This window comes from Malaclemys terrapin, chromosome 12 (genome assembly GCF_027887155.1).
Source record: "Malaclemys terrapin pileata isolate rMalTer1 chromosome 12, rMalTer1.hap1, whole genome shotgun sequence".
NCBI classification, from domain to species: domain Eukaryota; kingdom Metazoa; phylum Chordata; order Testudines; family Emydidae; genus Malaclemys; species Malaclemys terrapin.
This window is the reverse complement of record NC_071516.1, coordinates 25,429,017-25,451,649: the sequence shown is the minus strand read 5'-3', so window position 1 is coordinate 25,451,649 and position 22,633 is coordinate 25,429,017. Positions and strand designations below refer to the sequence as shown.

Here is a 22,633-nt window from a genome sequence, read left to right as displayed (position 1 = left end):
TCACCCTCCCTGTCTGTCATCCTCTCTGAAATTCTTAAACTAAATAAGCCTGATCTTGCTGGACCAGTCAGAAACTTGATAGTGTCACTGAAATACAGGCCTCTCTCCCAGGACCAATGTTCCCTCTAATTTTTTACATCCATGTGCGGAATGAATGTTGTTATGTGCACCAATATGGAGGTGATGTGTGGCAGGGGTGGGGTCAAGGGGTTTGGAGTGTGGGGGGGGGGGCTCAGGGCTGGGGCAGAGGGTTGAGGTTCGGGGGCTTCAGGCTCTGGCTAGGGGCGTGGGCTCTGGGATGGAGCTGGGGATGAGGGGTTCAGGGTGCAAGAGGGGGCTCAGGGCTGGGGCAGAGGGTTGGGATGCAGGGGGTGAGGGCTCCAGCTGGGAGTGTGGGCTCTGGGGTGGGGCTGGGGATGAGGGGTTTGGGATGCAGGCTGTCCCAGGGCTACAGTGGGGAGAGAGGACTCCCCCAGGCCTCTCTCACTGCAGCAGCCTGGAGCCAGGGCCAGGGGAGAGGTGCATCTCCCTGGCTGTGGCAGCTCCAGGACTGACATCGGAGGAGAAATGCCTCTCCCCGCCTGCGTGGCCTGTGATAGCCTGCTGCGCGTCCCCACAGCTTAGAGGGAATATAGCCCAGGATTAGGGACTGTTTGTGGACTCTGGTTTAAATCAGGCATCGTAGCAAAGTTCAGTCTTCCTAACCATTCAAAAGAATATTAATTAAAAGAATCAAGTTGTTTAAAATAAGTTGTCCCTAATGCCAGGAAAAGCCGTGTCCTCTCCTGGTCTGACAGCAGGGCCTCGGCTACAATATATTGAGCGATGGTTGAGGAAAAGTCATGACTTTCATGCTGTTGTCTGTCGTGTGAGCTCCTGCTGGGGGAGAGTGGGACTGGTGGCACTATGACCCACCCATAGTTAGTGTTCTCACGCTGTTCGTCAGACTGACTTCTGTTCCAGCTCCTTCTGTCTTTGTTACTTCCCTGAGTTCATACCACTCAGGCTCTAACTGGCCTCCATGCCTGCTGGTTGGATTCCAGGTTTATGCCACCTGCCCAACGGGGGTGATGGATGGCAGAGCGGAAATGGAGGTCATGAGAAGCACCAAGGGGAATACCACCGGGGAGGTCAGCGTCCATCTGGTCGCCAATGAGAACACAGTGCAGAACGCACACCTGCCCGCAACTGCCTTCATCATCCCAGGTATGTGTTCCAGACACCAGCGGTTGAGTAGTTATCAGTGGTACCTTAGACAGCCTCCATCACCACAGTGTTGGAGCACCTCATGATCTTGAATGTGTTCATCCTCACAACGCTCCTGTGAGGCAGGGCAGTGCCATTATCCCCATTTCACAGAAAGGCAGCTGTGGCACAGAGAGACTAAGTGATTTGCCTAAGGCCACTCAGGAAGTCTGTGGTGGAGCTGGGACTTGAACTCAGGTCTCCCAAGACCTAGACTAGTGCCTTAACCATGGAACTATCCTTCCTTTCTCCAAATAGCTTGGGATGTTTCCTCCATTCATGGAGTCATCCCCTCCTCTGGGACAGAGCTCTATCACTTGAGCCTCGAGAGCACCCCCATTAGATAGCAGCAGTAGGCTGTTATCCTCTATTGGACCAGCCATGGGAGGGGAAGGCAACTTACAATAATAGGCTTGTAAACTGTAGGAAATATTTGCATAGCAGATTCTCCCCCATGGAACATGCAGCAGGGCTTGGGGCCGGGATGGCATTCTGGGCAGGCTTGTGCTGTAAGTGTTAGTCTTGTTTAAGATCTTGTGTTGATCCATCCAATGGATACACCACAAGCCAGGGAAACTGAGGCCAGGCCTGTCCCCGCATCTCAGGGTGCTGGCAGGATAACAGCACCTAGGGTTCACTGTCAGGGCTACCACGGGGGATCAGAGCCCTTGGATACGGGGGCACATAATTCTACAGCTCAGTTATCTAGGCCATATCCTCCCCCCCCCCCCCAGCCCCTTCGCACACTCTCTCCCTCCCCTTTAACTCTCACTCTCATCCCGTCTTTCTTTCACTTCCTCCCCTACATCTCCGTCCTTCCTGTACCCAGCTGTGCAGCATAAGCCCTGAGAGTGACCCCTGCTAGGAAGGGTTTTGAGGTGCTTCCTTAGGTTTTCTCTGTCTCCTGGCCAAGGGGGTGACTTGTGCCTCCTTGGAGACGTTCCCGGCCATTGGAGAGCTGGTGCTTCTCCCAGGACTCCTGCGTCAAAGTGGTTCCCAGCACAGTTCCCAGGGGTAAAGTAGATGTTAACTAGCACCTGGTGGAGGATGATCCAGCATGGTTCCCACATGCTGCTAACACCCACCAGCCAGTCAGGACGATCGGCAGCTCTGCTCATCCCTGTCAATGTATGTCCTGGGCGCAGGTAGTAGCCGGATGCCTGTTGATTGCAGTACTTTGGAGTGGAGCAGAAAGACCGGGTGAGGGTTTCTAGTAGGAAGCTGGCATGGAGCCTATTGAGGGGTTTCAAGATGAGGACCAGGGAGCCAGGACGGGGCACAGAGCAGTGGGGCGTTCTCACAGACTTTGACTTAGCAGCTGGGCCATTGCATTCTGGGCCAGCTACAGCTGCTGGGCTGAATGTGCAGCCCAAGCTTTGCCTGCACGAAATGGAGAGGCAGGGAAGAGCCTCCTGGAAGCCCTGGTAGATGTTAGAGCAGCTGAAGGCTTGCTCTAACTCACCCCAGTGAAGGAGAGATGCAGGAGACCTCTGCTCCACCGTACAAATATATTTCACAAACCTCTGAGAAATAAGAGGAAGACCAAGGACGCAGTAGGCCCATTACTCAATGAGGGAGGGAAAAGCGATAACAGAAAATACCGCAATGGCCAAAGCGTTCGATGTCTTTTTTGTTTGTTTTTCACCAACACTGTTAGCTGTGATTGGACAATGAACATCGGGGTAGGATTTGGTGCTAAAATAGAGAAAGAGCAAGTTAAGAATGACTTGGACAGTTAGATGTCTTCAAGTCGGTAGGACCTGACAAAATCCTGGAATACTTAAGGAACTGGCTGAAGAGATCGCTGAGCCATTAGCAGTTATCTTTGAGAACTTGTGGAGGATGGGAGAGATCCCAGAGGACTGTAAAAGGGCAAATATATTCCTATCTGTAAAGAGGGGAATAAGGACAACCCAAGGAATTATAGACCAGTCAGCTTAACTTCAGTACCCAGTAAGATAATGGAGCAAAGAATCAAACAATCAATTTGTAAGCACCTGGAAGATAATAAGGTGATAACAACTAACAGTCAACATGGATTTGTCAAGAACAAATCATGTCAAACCAACATAACATCCTTCTTTTACAGGGTAACAAGCCTTGTGGATAGAGGAGAAGTGGTAGATGTGATATATCTTGTCTTTAGTAAGGCTTTTGGTACTGTCTCTCACATGACCTTCTCATAAACAGACTAGGGAAACGTAGCCTAGACAAACGGGTTATAAGGTGGGTCCACAACTGGTTGGAAAAGCGTACTCAGAGAGTAGTTATCAGAGGTTCACAGTCCATATTGAGTGAGGTCCCTCCAGGATCTGTTCTGGGTCCAGTTCTATTCAATATCTTTCTAAATTATTTGGATAATGGCATAGGGAGAATACTTATAAAGTTTGTAGATCATACCAAGCTGCAAGCACTTTGAAAGACAGGATTAGAATTCAAAATGATCTTGACAAACTGGAGTAATGGTCTGAAATAAATAGGATGAAATTCAATAAGGACAAATGCAAAGTACTCCACTTAGGAAAGAACAATCAGTTGCACTTATACAAAATGATGTAAAAAAAGAAAGCTAAATACGAATCAAAGGTGTGACACTGTTGCAAAGAAAGCAAACATCATTCTGGGATGTATTAGCAGGCGTGTTGGAAGTAAGACACTAGAAGTAATTTTTCTGCTCTACTCAGCACTTGTGTCCAGTTCTGCATGACACACTTCAGGAAAAAGGTGGACAAATTGGAAAAAGTCTAGAGGAGAGCAACAAAAATGAGTAAAGGGCTAGAAAACATGACCTACGAGGAAAGATTGAAAAAATGTGGTTTCTTTTTTCTGGAGGATGGAATACAGAGTGGGGACATAACAGTCTTCAAGTATGTAAAAAGTTGTTATAAAGAAGAGGGTGATAAATTGTGCTCTTTATTCACTGAGGACAGCACAAGAAATAATGGGCTTAAATTGCAGCAAAGGAGATCTAGGTTAGACATTAGGAAAACTTCCTAACTCTCAGGGTAGTTAAGCACTAGAACAAATTGTCTAGGGAGATTGTGGAATCGCTGTAATTGGAGGTTTTTAAGAGCAGGTTAGACAAGCACCTGTCACGAATGGTCTAGATAATACTTAGTTCTGCCTCAGTGCAGGGGCCTGGACTAGATGACCGCTCAAGGTCCCTTCAGTCCTACATTTCTATGATTCTATGGCCCGCAGCATGCTACCTCCATCCCCTTTTGCTGGAGGTGGCTGCACCACTTCTGCCAGCTTTACACCTGCACAGGTTACCCTGCGCAGGAGGAATTCTCCACTGGCTGCCTCCAGCCTGAATACGGTCACTTTCCACCATCTGAGCAATGCAGAGCAGCTGGGGCAGAGCAGGGAATCTGGCCCTCCGGGTGGCTTCCATTGCCGCAGTCCTGCCATGAAGGAACCAAAACCTGGGTTGCTATGACCAGACCTTTGGCTGTGAGGAGCAGCTGCTGTTTTGTCACTAGCTAGGGATGTAATTTGCTGTTCCCAACCATTGCAGCTGTTCAGGCACAGGCCTGGGCCCATTGAGCTCCAAAGCCCAGGGAGTCGGACACCTTTCTGGGGGCGCAGCCTCAGCCTTGGCCCTCATGGGGGAGCTGAGCAGACTCAGAGGTCTGGAGGGGACAGAGGCACGGTGCTCATCCAGCTGGTTCTAACTGGTGTAGATGAAGTTTAAAATGTCCTGGGCCTGATTCTCATTTGCACTGTGGCCCTTTACACTGTGCTGGCTTTCCAGGTGTAGCTGTAACTGGCACCCGCATTCAGGTCCAGAGTGTGAGTGTGAAGGAGAATCAGGCCCTGTTATTCCTGTAGTTATTCCTAACTGGAACCCAATGAACAGTTCAGTGCTCAGCCCCTCTCCTCCCTTCTCCCACCTGGCCTCAGTCCTCCTCTCCTCTCTGCTCTTCTCCCATTGCAGCTCCTGCCCTGTGTCCCTCCAGAATTCAACAGGGGGCTGCAGAGGTGGCATGCAGCTCCCTCCCCCCCACCCCTCCCATTGAGGTGTATTGAGCTCAGAATTGGGACTTGATTCTGCAGGACACAGAACAAGTAGCTGCTGCTGTAAGGCAGGTCAGACCCGGCGGATTGACACCTTTCAAGGAAACCCCTGGCGCAAACCTAAGAGTCGGGTGTGCGAACAGAGTGAGCGCAGACCGTGTGCCTGGCATCCCTCACCCCCTTGTGCTGTATTGGCTGCTGCCCCACCCTGTGCCTGCTGCATGTATATGAAGTGTTTGTCCCTCTTTACCTTTTCACCCTTCTCCAGCAAACACCGCCACCATCAGCCTCCCCGCCAGCACCTTAGAGATCCAGCGATTTCCCCGGGAGCAGCAGAGAAGCGCAGGTGCCGAGAGACTGGAGAGGGGGGCAGGGAATGAGCCGATCACGGCGACCGTCATCCCCCAGATCAGCGGGGTGCAAACCTGCAACACCGTCCGGGTACTGGAGTGGAAAGATGGCATGGCCACTCTGCCTGGCAGCAACTTAAGAGTAAGTGGGGTGGGGGGAGCCAGACCCCTGTACACTAGCACCCTTAACCCTGGCTGGGCGCGTCCACGGAGAATTAGGAACTGGCAGGTTATGCAGCTGCTTTCCTACGAGGGCAGTAAGAGCGTCTTCTTGGGCTCCTGCCCTCCAGGTTCATCATTAGGATTCTACCTTCTGAGCCTGTTCCTCATTAGCAGAGAATGAGAGGGAGCCCTTTAACTCCCTAGCCAGCCTTTGGATGGAGGATGCTGCAGGTGTGCCCACAAACAGGTATCTGCACGCGCTGAAGGAGCAGACCTCAGTGGCTTTGCATGGCCCAGTGGCCTTTCAGAGCACAGATGTGGTGCCAGTGCATGTACACTTTTGCAGGCCAAACCATGGCATCCACCATTGAAAGGCTGGCCCTAAACGTATCCGATCAGGACTATCTTTAGAGGTAGTTCGGCTGGTGTTTATGCTAAGCACCCACTGGGGCTGGCTCGGTAGCTTAGTGCTAGTGATCCATGCACAACACACAGCTGCGGTGCCTAGACTGTTACAATAACCAGTGTACCCCATCCCCTCCACTACCTCATCCAGTACCCTGCCTCCTCCGGGCAGTTCCAGCCTCCAGACAGCACTCTGCCCCTCCCTGCTATGTCAGCCGCCAGGCCAAACCCTGCCCTCTCCATGGCAGTGAAAAGCTTTCCCTGAGATTGAACAGCGGGTCAGTTAAAGGGCTGGGTGGAGACCCCACAGCTCCCATATCCCCATCCTGTTCTTTGCCCCTCTCTCACCTGGTAGGGCTGACCTGGCATGTCCAGCACCAGGGGAAGGGTTGACCTTCATGGGGGAGACGGGTCAACAATGTTATGTCTGAGTCCATTAGTCCTTCTTGCCTTATGTTTTTGTGATGGCTGCCAACTTGGCTGACACACCGGGGATTGAACTAGGAACCTTCACATCTAAAAATCACAAGCTGCTACAACTTGAGCTAAGAGTTCCTAGGTGGGGCTGTCCCAGACTCCTGTCCCTTGTGGGTGGGGCCAAAGGGGGACCTGTCGCACACTCCCCAGTGGGTTACGCTTTTATCTTTCTTCCCTTTTGTGTTTACGTTAATAACCCAGTTTCGGATAAATGAATATGGGACGCTGAAAGTGGTGAGTGCTGATAAGATCCCCCCTGTGGAGCCCCTAAAGGAGGGTCATGCGGAGAGAGATGGGGAGTTGGAGGTGGCGCCCACCAGCAGAGACAATCCAGCTGCTGCTCAGGGTAAGGATGCTAGCTTGGCACGATTTTGGCTCTAGGCGACCTACTGGACACCATGACTTGCAGTGTGCTGGGAAGAGCCGGCACTTACTCTTACCTGTGACTTGGTGGGTGCGCCCAGGGCTTGGGAGCTTTCGAGGGAGTCCCACTAGCTTGCACTGGCTCTCTTTGGCTCCGATGTCTTTAAGCATTTGGAAACGGTATTCATGGCAGTTGTGGTGTTAATATCTCTGTCACACTGGGCCATGGGGAGGGTGGGTTTCTGCTGGTGCCTCTCCTCTGAAGTGATCTCAGACCCTAAAGGGAGGGTGGGGGTGGGCTAAGTCACAATGGGCTCTGGAGCCACTGCAGCTCTGTCTCCCCAACCCTTCCAGAAAGATCCCCACTCCTGCCCCTATAGACGGGTGTTTGGCTTTCCCTAGTGGGAAATCCAGAAGGCTCCTTCTGGAGGGCCAGTAGCTCAACAGACATGTTGCCCTGTCCCAAAACCCCAGTGGCCGGCTGGAACCAATGCATCATTTCAGGCAGAGTTTCCATGAGGCTTTCTCCACACGATCTTCTTGTCAAGGAGTGAGACGGTCCATCCTGTCCAAGCCCAGCCCAGCAACTGTACACTGGACCCTGCTGACCACAGGGCCTGCTTCCAAAGTGCCTCCCTCAATCCTGCCCCAAGGTAGGGCTGAAAGAGAGCTTCAGCCTCCCTGGGGTATGTGTGTGGTGCCTACGTCCACCCTCGAGCCATATGGGAGGCAGGTGTCTTCTGACTTGTGCTGTTCTCCTGCCCCGGCGGCTCTCGCCCGTTGGAGTTCATGTCCCTTTCACTTTCTCCTGACGCAGATGTGCCTGAGCAGCCCAAGCTGCCGACAGCAGAGAGCATGTGCCACTGCGATACCTGTGGCCGGAGACATGTGTCGGAGGGGGCCCGGGAGGGCAGGGGGTTCTGCAGCGAACACTGTCATCGGCAGTTCAAGGAAAGGTAAAGGAGACGCTGCTTCAGGTGGGGGAAGAAGAACCTGCACCTTCAGGGGGAAATGTGCTGAGCCAAACCTTGTCTTTCTCAGACCAGCCTTTGTTCTCTAGAGGAGAGGGGGATACAGGCGTGTGTCTGCGTGGGCTGGGAGACCCCTCTCTTTTTCCTGTGGGCAGGTTATTCTTCAAGCAAACACGCAGGATGCCCCTGAGCCCACTGAAGTCAGGGCAGGTTTTGCTATTGATTTCTGCGGGGCCAAGCTGTCACTCAGATTGTTTGTGGTCTCAGTGCAGGAGTGGGCTGCGCCTGGCGCTATGAGAAGCTTCCCCAGGAAAAGGCGACCTCACCTTGGTCCCCAAAGGACACGTTTTCCCTCATCTGATTTCCCAGCTCACAGATGAGGGCAGACCACCACATATAGATCTGGATCTCCAGTGCCCTGTCATTCTGGGTTGCTTGGATCCAGGCATTTGGTCCAGACCATTATAAAGATCAGTCTATTTGGATCTGGATTCAGATTTGGATTTCAGATACCCCAGCGTTCGAGGATACTTGGATGCAGGATTTTGGCTCATCTCTTAATTTTGACCACATGAAGACACACGTTCTTGGCAGATTGCTCATTTTAATCACGAGGAACAGTGCGTGTGTGTGCGTGTGTGCATATATGTTTGTGCATGTGTGTGCAGGTGTATAGGCACTGGAGGAGGGATTGAAAAGGCAGTTGCTTTTCAGACTGGTGTTGGCCACACAACCTCCCTCCCTGCCAGGCCCCTTCGAACCAAGTTTGCTGACATCCCATCTCTTGCCAATGTGCTGTGGGGCTCCTCTCTGCTGATGGGCATTACGGTCCCTTCTCCCCTGCAGGTCTGTCATAGTGGAGAACTCTGCCGGCAGCACTAACGCCACCGAAATCCTCAAGCAGGTGAAAAAACGGAAAAGAAAGGATTACCAGAGCCCTTCGGAGGAGGAGGAATATGAATCAGAGCAAATGGTAGGGGAGACGGCCGGCACGGACGGGACAAGATCACACACAGATATTTGTCAGTGGAGAGGCTAGGGTACCCTGGCCTTGTGTGTGTGTGTGTGTGTGTGTGTCCCCTTTTTTGTTTATAATTGTCAGTGCAATATCCATTATATGTCCAAGTATTAATCAGAAACTGACAACTTAACTCCAAAGAGCAGAAAGAGAGAGGGGTAAATAGACATCCAAAGGGACTGACCCTCGAGTCCTGTAGACGTCTTGGGCCACATTTTCAGAGGTCTCAGCGCCTGGATGGACGTTGGGTGCTGAGCACTTTTGAAAACTGAGCCACGATGGTGGATGCTGAACACTTCAACCCCCAGCCCTGAGCTCTGCGAGAAGCCTGGCCTCGTGAGCATGAAACACTGAGAAACTACACTTACAAACCAGAGCGCATCTGCCTCAGTGATCCAGATGCTGCGTTCTGGGGCATAAAGCACCCGCTGGCCGAAAAAATAAGACGGCACCGCTCACAATAAATCCATCTTTAGTGAGGTCCTTTCAAATCCACTCCCAAATCCCTCTCCGACAGCTTCGGTCTACTCACAAGCCAGATCCTCTTGGCTGTCCGTTTCTTGGATTTGGGTACCCAAAAATTCTTGAGCGGCATCATAATCAAAGAAGGTCTGAGACATTACAAGGGTGGTGAGTGACTGACATCCGTTCTCTGTACTCTCGTGGTTAGGAGGAGAAGCAGGAAGAGAGAAAGAACTCGGGGGGAGACCCCACCATCAGCAACACGGAGAGTGAAGAGTGGAGCATGAACCAGCACGGTAAGGGGTGTGGCAGGGCTCTGGTCGTTGCTTCCCATGCAGCAGCAGCTACAGGCGGGTAAAAGTCAGCTAAGTGACCTGCTCACCATCCGGCTGACAACATCCCAGGGGCACGGGGGCATTCCTGTAGCTCATGATGCCACCTGAATCCCCCTGATGAAATGATGTTACCTTGTATCGCATGGATGATTAGCCATAGGAGCTGCCAGATTGGTTCAGACCCAAGATTCGTCTAGTCCCGTGTCCGGTCTCTGAATGCATCTACTGATAGGATTAAGATTTGGGTTCCTATAGCCCCTTTCCCACCAGAGATCTCCCCAGGTGAAGAGAGGATGGATGGCCCAGGGGTTAGGGTGCTGGGTCAGTGGTTAGATAGACCTGGGTTCAATCCCTTTTTTGCCATAGACTTCCTGTGACCTTGGGCAAGTCAATTAGTTTTTCTGTGCCTCAGTTCCCCCATTGTGCAATGGGGCTAGTAGCACTTGCCTTCTTCCCAGGGGTCTTTAATATGTTAAAAATTGCAAGGTGCTCAGGTTCTACAGTGAGGGGAGCCAGATAAACATCTCAGATAGGTACATACCAGTACAAATGCAGCAGCTCACACTCAGCCTTGTCAATTGGTTAGTCCCTGTGCTAATGGAGCTGGCCTGTCTCTGGCTGCTTTGGGGACTCCCTCTTGTTTTTACAGCTGTTCCTGAACCTTTGCTTGGATTAAAAGGAATGGGACTTGAGCATTTCTTTCCTACTGGAGGCTTTGAATGTCTCAGCCGTCGATGCTGGCTGGCTCAGAATGTATCTGGGTTCTCCTCAGGGTTTTCTGCGCTGTATTCAGTAGGATTCTTTTATTGCATGACCCTGGGCCCCCACTATAGGCAGTGACACCATGTAGAGGGATAGAAAGAATACTGGCCTGGGTCTGGTCTGCATGGGAGATGGCTTCCAGCTGAACAGATGGACAGACAGGGCTTTGGCCCAGTGTTACACCTGGAGGGCGGTGCCTGAGGTCACTGGGGATGGGAGCAGGTCACGGAGAGCAGGATACAGCCGTTTTCGTCAAGGTGCATCACTCACTGGGCAGCCCACCTCTGCCTTCCCACATCTCCGAACGCGGGTGAAAGTGGTTGGAGGCTGGTGAAGGACCCTGCGCACTGCACGCTGGGGTGAGGTGGTGGGAGCTGGTCTGCTTTTCTCCTTGCCTGGACCAGCTCAAGGGTCGGTTCCAAAGGAAACTAACCAGATCTTCAGCCGCATCTCTGAGTGGCTTGTGTGTGCGTTTCTGCCAAGCTCAGGTTCCAGCGAGGAGAAGAAAGAAGGCTGGTCCTGGGCATCCTACCTGGAGGAGCAGAAAGCCATCACTGCCCCTTTAAATCTGTTCCAAGAAGTGAGTTGGGATTTTCTTTTCCGATTCCTCTTCTTCTCCTTTCTTTTTTTCTCTTCTCATCTCCTCTCCATCTCGTTCCTGTTTTCCTAGCTGTGGGCAATGCCCAATCCTTCGTCCTGGGGTAACCAATTGTCTTCTTCCGCCGCTCTCCAGCGTTGCTCTAGCCCTCCCCTTTGTGACCTTTGCCCCCCACTTGAAGTCTGTTTGCTCAGTAAATGCCCTATAGATCAGGGGTTCTCAACCTGGGTGTTCGGGACCCTTCAGGGGGTCGTGTGGTTATTACATGGGGGGTCACAAGCTGTCAACCTCCACCCCAAACCCAGCTTTGCAGCCAGCATTTATAATAGTGTTAAATATATAAAAAAGTGTTTTTAATTTATAAGGGGGGGGTCGCACTCAGAGGCTTGCTGTGTGAAAGGGGTCACCAGTACAAAAGTTTGAGAACCACTGCTATAGAGTGATGGCCCTGTCAATGCCCTTCTCCTCCATCCCCTTGATTTTGCCCCACCCCGACCTTCGCCAGCTGCCCGCTGGCTGGGAAAACGTGAGTCTAATTCACTCTATGAACCGCTCTCTCCTGCCCTTGTCTGGTCAAGAGATGAGCCCACAATTCCAGCTGCAAACACCCCCGTACTTAGGGGAGGCTCATCCCTAGGCTGGGCAATAGAGAGCGCTCAGGGGAGCATGCATGGCAAGCCAGTGCTGTCATGTTTCCTGTCCTATCGGCAATGAGAGAAACAAACCACAGAAAACAGAGAATGGCTTTAAAAAAACAAAAAAACCCACTGGTTAACCCCAGGACTCTGTCCTCCAACGGGCTGTGATGAGTGATTGGAGCAGGTCTGTTTCTCTCTCGTTTTCAGTACCAGTCAGTTGCCCAGCACAAGAATGGCTTCAAGGTGGGGATGAAGCTGGAGGGGATCGATCCCCAGCACCCTTCGATGTACTTCATCCTGACTGTGGCTGAGGTAAGACGTGGGACTGAAAGGAACCTCCTGGCTCGTCAAGTCCAGTCTCCTGCTATTGCAGGGAACCCGGTCACGTGATCCTGTTGATAAACACATCGAGCTCCAACTTGACACTAGTTGCGTGGTTTGTCCCCATTCCTCCTACTGGGAGGCTGTTCCAGAACCTCCCTCCTCTGATGGTCTTCAGTGTGACACTGCCATTCTGTGTCCTCCTGTGCAGCTGCAGCTACAGGCCGACAGCTCCTGCCTGCCTTTCCCAGCTCCTCCGCTGCCCTTTCCCCACGTGTGCTCACAGCCATGTTGTGTGAGGGGTTTCCAGGGGGAGAAAGGAAATGCTGTGCAGGAGGTGGCTCAGGAGACCACTCATGGGTCTCACCATTAGGCTATCCGTTCAAACCCAGGGCTGGCTGGCAGTCACCCAGACGTCGCCTGGCCAAGCTGCTGGTTGTGAAATGCGCTGGTGGTTTGGCGGTGTAGGTCAAGTGAGTTGAGGGTGTCGGGGGGTTGGTAGAGGACAGGTGGCCACGTTGCAGAATCACCATCTCGGTTGGCGGCCATGTTAGCACGGTCATCAGAGGAACCCAGGAGTGAATACACCATGGAGATGGAAGTACTCTACGGCCCCTTGATTTGATCACTCTTGGACAGTCTGAGCCACGTTGGTGGGGCAGTGAGTAGGAGCTTGTTCTTCCACTGTCCGATCTGCACCCGTTCTGTGGATAAACAGAGGCCTTCAGTCTCTAGGCTGTCATGCCAGACCCTTCCATCTGCACTACATTCGTGTAAGGTGCACAGTCTGTGACCTACAGTGCTCATGGGCCAGCAGTTGAAGTCTACTCAGTCCTCCTTCAAGGTGAGAAATTCCACAAAGCAGCCGTTTTGTTTGTTTCTTGCTGCTGGCATATTTTTGCCAGGGCAACAACCTCGTGCAAAACGCTTGGGAGAAGGAGGTGGGGGAAACTACTGCTGTGAGGTCTTTATAACCCTGGATCCACACCAGGGCTGACTGCGTCACCGTTTCACCCTGTGCCCTGACAAGAAAGACCGGCAGTAAAGTCGGAATCTTTCTGTAGCTGTTGCTGAGAGTAGAAGTACTGGGGCCAGTGGCTCAGTGCCTGCCCTGTTCCTATGTTAAACGCACAGATCTCCCAGACTTCAAATGCATTTCCTGATTCCTGACACCAGCGTGTCAATATGGCTCCCCGGCCTTCTCAGCAAGCTATCAAGGAGGTAAGTGATGGTGCTTGTGCGTGGGCTGCTGGACAGACTTCTTAGGCACATGTTGCTTGAAGAGAGTTAGAGCCCACATGGGGCAGTGCAGCTGGGGGCGTGCTCATCCTTCAGTTCCCTTCCCCTCCTCGCTGCAGGTGTGTGGTTATCGGATGCGCCTGCACTTTGACGGCTACTCCGAATGCCATGATTTCTGGCTGAACGCCGACTCCCCCAACATTCATCCTGCCGGCTGGTCTGAGGAGACGGGGCACAAACTGCAGCCCCCCAAAGGTAAGAGGTCAGTGACCTCAGGACTGTGGGTGCTGCTCCAGATGGGCCTTCCCCTTGTGTGCTGGCAGTCAGGATGCGTGGAGCATGTGGGACCCTTGAGAGCAGGAGAAGGCTGGTTATGTCTTCATCAGTGCTCAAGCCAAGGGTGGAGGCCTGTGGGGAGAAGAGGAGACAGAGTTGCTACCGGGGGAGGAGTCAGATTCTCCCATGTGGGAGGGCATGGCACAGAACGTCTGTCCCCTCTGGAGGTCTGGGTTCGAATCCTGCTCAGGTGCTGAGCCTTTCAGTCCCAGGTGTCACGGTCCCAAGCAGGAGTATGGTGGACAGCACTGAAAAGCAGATGTGTAGGGTCTGACCCGGCGAGGGGCTGAGCACACAGACCAATGGGCGTTAAGACTGCTTGTCGCCCTTTGCCCCTGTGGCTAGTACCAGTACTGCAGCATTCCCCATTCTGAGTATAGGAGGTGCCACAACCACTACACTGCCATGTGCACCCATTCGGGAGTGAGGATGGCTGCAGGATGGTAGAAGGGTAGATGCTGGGCAGGAGGCAGTGGCCAGATGTTGGCTCCCCAGTCTGACGCCTATGCAGTGTTTTGAAGCACAGCACAAAGGCACCACACCTGTCCTTGCGGGTCCTGCTGGCCTGTGGAGAAGCTGCTGCTCTCTCTGTACGTTTGTTTCTGTCTTTTCTTTTCCTGAGGGTGTTTAGGTTACAAGGAGGAGGAGTTCACCTGGACGAACTATCTGAGGATAACGAAGGCTCAGGCAGCTCCCAGGCACCTCTTTGTGACCCCAAACAATGTGAGTGGCAGATCCTCTTCTTCCTCCTTCCAAGCGAACGCCTCTACGTTCACATGCATTTGCTTTGGCCCCTTCCTCCCAACATCCCTCCAATCCCCCCCCAATCGTAATGCTGCTCCTGAAATGGGGGTCGACCCACAGAGAACAGGATTGGCCTGTTCATGCACCGTGCACACAAAGAACACTGTAAGTTAGTGACTGTGTCACCAATGTTGGGGGTTGTTCAGGTAAGGGAGCTTTGTTTGGACCCATCTCTAATACAGCCTGTGTCTACACTTAAGGTGCCGCGTGGAGTACAGGCATTACGTGTGTAGCTACATGCTGCAGTGAAAGGCTCCAGCAGTGGGGAAAGGCTCTGGCAGGGTAGGAGGCAGCAGTGTAGACATGGGAGGCACTGCCTGAGTGTGTAGAGAACTGTGTAGGATTTATACCAGGGGGTTCAGGCATGTAGCGCGCTTACTCCACTTGACTCACCTAATCCGTCCCTCACCGCCTACACTGCTACTTATACCCATGCTAGCTGGACATGCAGTGCCTGTACTCTATCTGCCGCCATAAATGTAGATGTAGCCAAGACAGAGCTGGTCAAAAGTATTTGTTTAAAAATATTTCCAGGAAAATTTTTCTTTTTTAAAGAAAATGTTCTAGATTTTTTTTTTAAACCAAAAAAAGGTCCGTTTTTCACCTGTATCCTCCTTTCTCCCTCTTTCTTCCATGTTCTCTCCTTTTTTCAGAGGCAAAATGGAACGGAAAAGGGAGAGAAAGAGGTGTGTGGGGGGGTGAGACCTGGAATATTTTTACAAAGAACCCTGAACAAAATATACTTTTTGACATTTGACATTTTCAAAATGTTTGGAAAAAAACCTTATCAGCTCTTAAACAATAAATAATAACAATCCATTGTTGTCTCACTGATAAATTCAATACCAACAAATGGTGTGTGATTATCACAATGATTTCTCACTCAGCTCTGTCAGTGCAGTATTTATGACACAGGGTTTTATGTAAATGTTATATCTGAGAAGACCGGACCAGGTGGGTGCGATAAGAGGGGAGTGCAGGAATTGTGGACCAGGTGGGAGGGGAGTGCAGGTGAGGGAGATTTAGGATGAGAATACTACCACTGTCTTTCCTCATGTCAACCCTTAGTAATAAAGATTGTTGCTAGAGATTGGAAAGCAACAGTGGAAACAAGTGACATTATAGATCCTAATTCTAAGGGAAGCTGTTCTTGTCTGGGACCGCAGTATCTAGCAGGGGCCTGGCAGTCTTGATTCATCTGTATCTTCCCAGATCTGTGAGCAACTTGCCCTGCAACCTAAGCCACGTCATGTAAATGTCCTGTGCCTCAGTTTCCATACCTGTGCCTGCTTCCCGGGGTGCTGTGAGGCTAAATTCACTAATGTTAAAAGCACGTCGAGCCCCTCAAATGAAGGGCACAGGGTTACTGCTCAAGTGTTCCATATGGTGCCGGCCAGCAGCTGCTCAGGGCATGGTGGGGACATAGCCATAAGAGCAAACTGATTGGTGCCCAGACGCACCTACCCTGTTTCTCTTCTTTCCCCAGAATGCCGTTCCCACGGGATTCCAGGTGGGCACAAAACTAGAAGCCGTGGACCGCATGAACCCTTCCTTGATATGCGTTGCCACGGTGACGGACGTGGTGGACAATCGTTTTTTGGTGCACTTTGACAACTGGGATGATACTTATGACTACTGGTAAGAACACAGGCATGACCTTCCAGCACTGCCTCACCGTGCTGCCTCCTGCAGTGACTGATACTGGATGCTTCCCGGGATGTGGATAATGCACTTGTCTGGGCCAATTGTCTGGTACTGTCCTGAGGAAGTGAATTTCTTCCTGCAAGCATGAGGAAATGTCAAACCTTAAAGGGTCCAAGCAGGCCTAAGTGTTCTCGTTCCCCACTGCAGTCCCTTTTAGTCCATGATTCTATGTCTCTTATTAAAATAACTCTAAAGACAGGCCTGAACCAAACCCTGGTTCTGAGCCCATCTGAACTTTGAGAAAGTTCACACCTCGAGCCAAAATTTGCAGCTGAACTCAGGCCCCTTGTGGATTAATTCTGCACAGTTAAACTCTGCTACAAATGCAGAATCTCCAAGTCCAACCTCATAACCAGCAGTCTCTAACCCTCTCACCACACTCCTGGAGAGTGGCAGCATCACAGAAACTTGGTGGAATGATGAATATCTATGGGACACAACAATACCAGGGTTCAAAATGTATAGAAATGTGCAAAATATATAGGAATAACAGCGTAGGTTGCGCTGGTGGGGGAGTGGCACTGTATGTGAAAGCACAGAGTTACATATAGTAAAAATCTTAAACGATTCAAACGGTCCCATAGAATCTCTATGGATAGAAATACATAATGCGTATAGCAGTGGGAATCACTGACCATCTGACCAGTGTGGTGACTGTGACTGAAATGCTCAGGGAGATTAGAGAGGCTACCAAAGCAGAAAACCCAATAATGATGGGGATTTCAACTATCCCATATTGATTGGATACACGTCCCCTCAGGACAGGTTGCAGAGATAAAATCTCTAGACACCATAAATGACTGCTTCTTGGAGCAACTAGTCCGGGAACCCACAAGGGGAGAGGCAATTCTTGATTTAGTCCTAAGTGGTGCACACGATCTGGTCCAAGAGGTGAAGGTAGCGGAACCACACAGTAATAGTGACTGTAATGTAATTAAATTTAACATCCTTGATAGGGGCAGAATACCAAAGAAACCAACCACAGTAGCAATGAGGAGTCCGGTGGCACCTTAAAGACTAACAGATTTATTTGGGCATAAGCCATTGTGGGTAAAAAACCCACTTCTTCAGATGCATGGAGTGAAAATTACAGATACAGGCATAAATATACTGACACATGAAGAGAAGGGAGTTACCTTACAAGTGGAGAACCAGTGTGAACAAGGTCAGTTCAGTCAGGGTGGATGTGGTCCACTCCCAATAATTGATGAGGAGGTGTCAATACCCAGAAAGGGAAAATTGCTTTTGTAGTGAGCCAGCCACTCCCAGTCCCTATACAACCACAGTAGCATTTAACTTGAAAAAGGGGAACTACGCAAAAAGAAGGAAGCTAATTAAAAGAAATAATCATGAGTGAAATGCCTGCAAGCGGCATGAAATTATTTAAAAACACCATACTAGAGGCACCAACTAAATATATACCCAAATTAAAAGACAAACAAACAGTACGAGGACCATAAAAGTGCCCCATGGCTAAACAACACAGTAGAAGAGGCAGTTAGAGACGAAAAAGACATCCTTTAAAAATTGGAAGTCAAATCCTATTTAGGAAAATAGAAAGGAGCATAAACTCTGGCAAGTCAAGTGTACGAACATAATTAGGAAGGCCAAAAAATAATTTGAAGGGCAACTAACAAAAGATACAAAAACTAACAGCAATTTTTTTTAAGTACATCAGAAGCAGGAACTCTGCCAAACAAAGAATGGGGCCACTGGATGATCGAGGTGCTAAAGGAGCACTCAAGGAAGACAAGGCCATTGTGGAGAAGCTAAATGAATTCTTTGCATCCGTCTTCACTGCAGAGGATGTGAGGGAGAGTCCCATACCTGAGCCATTCTTTTAGGTAACAAATCTGAGGCATTGTCCCAGATTGAGGTGTCAGTAGAGGAAGTTTTGGAACAAATTGATTAAATCAAACACTAATGAGTCACCAGGACCAGATGGTATTCATCCAAGTGTTCTGAAGGAACTCAAATATGAAATTGCAGAATTACTAACTGTGGTATGTAACCTATCATTTAAATCAGCCTCTGTACCGGATGACTGGAGGATAGCTAATGTAATGCTCATTAAAAAAAAAAAAAAAAAGGCTCAAAAGGCGATCCTGGCAATGTTAGGATAATAAGTCTAACTTCAGTACCAGGCAAATTGGTTGAATCTATAGGAAAGAACAGAATTATCACACACATAGATGAACACAGTAGGCTGGGGAAGAGTCAACATAGCTTTTGTAAAGGGAAATCATGCTTCACCAGTCTATTAGAATTCTTTGAGGGAGTCAACAAACATGTGAGCAAGGGTGATTCAGTGGATATAATATACTTGGACTTTCAGAAAGCCTTTAATAAGGTCCCACACCAAATGCTCTTAAGCAAAGTAAGCAGTCATGGGATAAGAGGGAAGGTCCTTTCATGGGTCAATAACTGGTTAAAAGACAGGAAACAAAGAGTAGGAATAAATGGTCAGTTTTCACAGTGGAGAGGGGTCAATAGCAGGTTCCCCCAAAGATCAGTACTGGGACTAGTGCTGTTCAACATATTCATAAATTATCTGAAAAAAGGGGTAAACAGTGAGGTGGCAAAATGTGCGGACAATACAAAATTACCCAAATTAGTTAAATCTAAAGCTGACTGCAAAGAATCACAAAATTGGGTTACTGGGCAACAAAAAAGGCAGATGAAATTCAATGTTAATAAGTACAAAACGGTGCACACTGGAAAACATAATCCCAACTATAAATATAAAATGGTGGGGTCTAAAACAGCTGTTACAACTCAGGAAAGCTAACAATGTTAGGAGCCATTAGGAAAGGGATAGATAATAAGACAGAAAATATGATGCCACTATATAAATCCATGGTACGCCCACACCTTGAATACTGCGTGCAGTTCTGGTCGCCTCATCTCAAAAAAGATATATTGGAATTGGAAAAGGAACAGAGAAGGACAACTAAAATGATTAGGGGTATGGAACAGCTTCCACATGAGGAAAGATTAATAAGACTGGGACTTTTCAGTTTAGAAAAGAGATTACTAAGGGGGGGATGTGATAGAAGTCTATAAAATCATAAATGGTGTGGAGAAAGTAAATAAGGAAGTGTTATTTATTCCTTCTCATAACACACAAACTAGGGGTCACCAAAGGAAATTAATAGGCAGCAGGTTTAAAACAAACATAAGGAAGTATTTCTTCACACAATGCATAGTCAATCTGAGGAACTCATTGCCGGGGGATGTTGTGAAGGCCAAAAAGCACAGGAGGGTTCAAAAAAGAACTAGATAAGTTCATGGAGGATAGGTCCATCAAGAGCTATTAGCCAGGAAGGTCACGGACATGACCCCATGCTCTGGGTGTCCCTAAATCTCTGACTGCCAGAAGCTGGGACTGGATGAGAGGGGACGCATCAATCGATAATTGCCATGTTCTGTTCACTCCCTTTGAAGCATCTGGCACCGATCGCTGTCAAAAGACGGGATACTGGGCCAGATGGACTATTGGCCTGACCCAGTAGGGCCATTCTTATGTTCTTATGATTACACCAATTTCTTTGTTTCAAAGCACTGAGAGGGAATGTTCAGCCATTACGCCCACCTCTCCTCTCTTATCCAGAAGATGTCCAGGGCATGGCCCCTTTAACAAGGGTGTAGTCTGTTCATGCCCTGTCTCTGGGAGAAGGAAAGGTTGCTGTCCTTCATTTTAAAAAACTCAGTTTTTCGAAGGTTTGGGTTGTGTTTCTCTGCAGAGCTTCAGGCCAACAGTGCTCAAATTTTGTCCAGCTGAGGCCTATTCTAGGGGGCTAGGAGCTGCCCTTACAGAATAGACAATGAAATAGATTTCCGCCACCCTTGTCTGTAATACAGAGGTGGGACCTGTGGAGACTGTAGGTTCCAGTGTGCTGTGCTCCACGGGGATCTGAGTAAACGATCCAGGACTGGCCTCAAGCCCCACACACTACTTAGCCCCATGGATCACCTCCCTCTGAAACTTCACGGGCTGGCCCTGTCTTCCTCTCCAGTAGTAAAGGGGCAGGGAATAATTCACTCCTTTGCCTCTCCCAGCAGTGGGTCCATAGGAGTAGCGAGATCTGACTTGCAGACAGGCCCATTGTGAAATTCAGGGCTTAGTTGATTTCCCTCTCGGAAATTTGGGGCCCCACATGTTGTAGCACTGACCCTGCCAGGACTTGCTGTCACAGGGGCCACTCCTCTCTGGTGAGGAGGAGGGCAGCCACAGACTGTGTTGTAGAATGCTTAGGTTGGCACATGGCTATTAGGCTGTGCTCCAGCCACCAATGTGCTGTGCTGTCCCAGCTGGTGCCATCCCTTTGGCAGGACACCTGCCCTGGCTCTGAGGTCCTGTGCACTACCATGGAGAGATCATGTGCATGCCCTGGGTGTGACTGTACCTGCATCCCCTATGAACGTGTATGTGTGTGCTGCAGGTGCGACCCCAGCAGTCCGTACATCCACCCCGTCGGCTGGTGTCAAGCGCACGGGAAACCCCTCACACCTCCTCAAGGTGAGTACGCAGCCCGAGTCGGTATCCCAGTCTGGCTTCCGTGAGCTGAACCCTAGAGAACTCCCACTGTGGTATATTGAACACACTTGGGACCATGCGCTAACACCCTGACTTAGCTGAAGGCGGGAGGAGTTTTGCTTGAGTAATAAGGAACTCCGGATTTTACCCATGGGAGTTTTTTTAAATAAGGACAGACCTTGAGGTTGTTGCCAGCACTCCCTCATGTGTTATTTCTCACTTTCCTAACACAGAACACTCCCAGTTCCTTGCTAAGGATTCTGGGTAGTGTAGTCCAACAGACATTTCCTGTACCGAAGTACTATAATGAGAACTACCACTAGAGGTTTCAGGGTAGCAGCCGTGTTAGTCTGTATCCTCAAAAAGAACAGGAGTACTTGTGGCACCTTAGAGACTAACAAATTTATTAGAGCATAAGCTTTCGTGGGCTACAACCCACTTCTTCAGATGCATATAGAGTGAAACATATATTGAGGAGAAATATATACACACATACAGAGAGCATGAACAGGTGGGAGTTGTCTTACCAACTCTGAGAGGCCAATTAAGAGAAAAAAACTTTTGAAGTGATAATCAAGATAGCTCAGTACAGACAGTTTGATAAGAAGCAAGTGTGAGAATACTTACAAGGGGAGATAGATTCAATGTTTGTAATGGCTCAGCCATTCCCAGTCCTTATTCAATCCTTTGTTGATTGTGTCTAGTTTGCATATCAATTCCAGCTCAGCAGTCTCTCGTTGGAGTCTGTTTTTGAAGTTTTTCTGTTTTAAGATAGCCACCCGCAGATCTGTCATAGAATGACCAGACAGGTTAAAGTGTTCTCAAAACACCATGTTTTACTCTCATGCCACAGCCAGCGGGAGCCAATGTTAAGGGGAAGGGGATGCTCTGGATTTAGCTGTGGTCGTCCATGTGCAGTGTGCTGGTTCTGTCAGGCTAGCCAGTGAGTTAAGGGAGAGCCCAAACTGTCGGATGCTGGCCCAGGTGTCACTCACTAATACGTCTCCTCCCAGGAGTGGACTTTGGGGCGCAGAAGGAATCAGGGTGGGTACAAGATGTTTCACGCCCTAGGTGAAACTTCCACCTTGCGCCCCCACCCCCGAGCTCTGTGGCAGGTCTCCGCCCCCCACCCTAAGGTGCTCCCCCCCCGCGGCAGCTCCCCCTGGCCCGGGGAGCCGTGCGGCAGCTCCCCGCCCCAGCTCACCTCTGCTCTGCCTCCTCCCCGAGCACGCTGTCGCTGCTCCACTTCTCCCGCCTCCCAGGCTTGCGGCGCCAATCAGCTATTTGGCGCCGCAAACCTGGGAGGGAGAGAAGCAGAGCGGGGCGGTATGCTCAGGGGAGGAGGCAGAGCAGGGGTGAGCTGGGGCAGGGAGTTCCCCTGCGTGCTGCCCCCCCCCCCCCCGTTACTTGCTGCAGGCGGCCCTCCCGGCACCCCCCTGCCCCAGCTCCCTCCGCCTAAATGCCGACGACGCCCGGGGCGGCCAAAGATCCGGTCGCCGCCAAAGGACCCGAAATGCCGCCCCCCCAAATGCTAGTGTCCTAGGCGACCGCCTAGGTCGCCTAATGGGTTGCACTGGCTCTGGAAGGAATTAATACACATCCAGGAGTTTCCAGAGTTCCCTCCGGTCCCAGTGCAAATCAAATGCTGCATTAGTCCTGTGGGGGAGCAGGGAATTGTGGGACACCCCCCAGAGGAGAAGCCACTCAATATGTCCATTGTTTTCCTGTCCAGACTATCCTGACCCTGACAGCTTCAACTGGGAAAAATACCTGATGGAAACTGGAGCATCTGCAGTGCCAGCTTGGGCCTTTAAAGTGGTGAGTGCCGGTGCCTGGCCCTGCCGCTGGCTCTGCCAGTGCAGTCACGGGCTGGTGAGCACTGGGCCTCT

General features: G+C 50.4%; 1 protein-coding gene across 1 annotated transcript in view; it reads left to right on the top strand.

Moving 5' to 3' along the window:
- Positions 1–22,633, top strand: part of L3MBTL1 (L3MBTL histone methyl-lysine binding protein 1) — a 55,093-nt gene that overhangs the window by 13,159 nt on the left and 19,301 nt on the right. The window contains exons 2-14 of the mRNA XM_054044958.1: positions 1,044–1,206; positions 5,531–5,754; positions 6,858–7,002; positions 7,837–7,975; positions 8,837–8,963; positions 9,679–9,766; positions 11,056–11,147; positions 12,011–12,115; positions 13,483–13,618; positions 14,322–14,422; positions 15,990–16,141; positions 20,650–20,726; positions 22,477–22,562. Coding sequence (XP_053900933.1) covers positions 1,071–1,206; positions 5,531–5,754; positions 6,858–7,002; positions 7,837–7,975; positions 8,837–8,963; positions 9,679–9,766; positions 11,056–11,147; positions 12,011–12,115; positions 13,483–13,618; positions 14,322–14,422; positions 15,990–16,141; positions 20,650–20,726; positions 22,477–22,562 — 1,608 coding nt within the window. The 5' untranslated portion in view covers positions 1,044–1,070. The remainder of the gene's footprint in view (positions 1–1,043; positions 1,207–5,530; positions 5,755–6,857; positions 7,003–7,836; positions 7,976–8,836; positions 8,964–9,678; positions 9,767–11,055; positions 11,148–12,010; positions 12,116–13,482; positions 13,619–14,321; positions 14,423–15,989; positions 16,142–20,649; positions 20,727–22,476; positions 22,563–22,633) is intronic.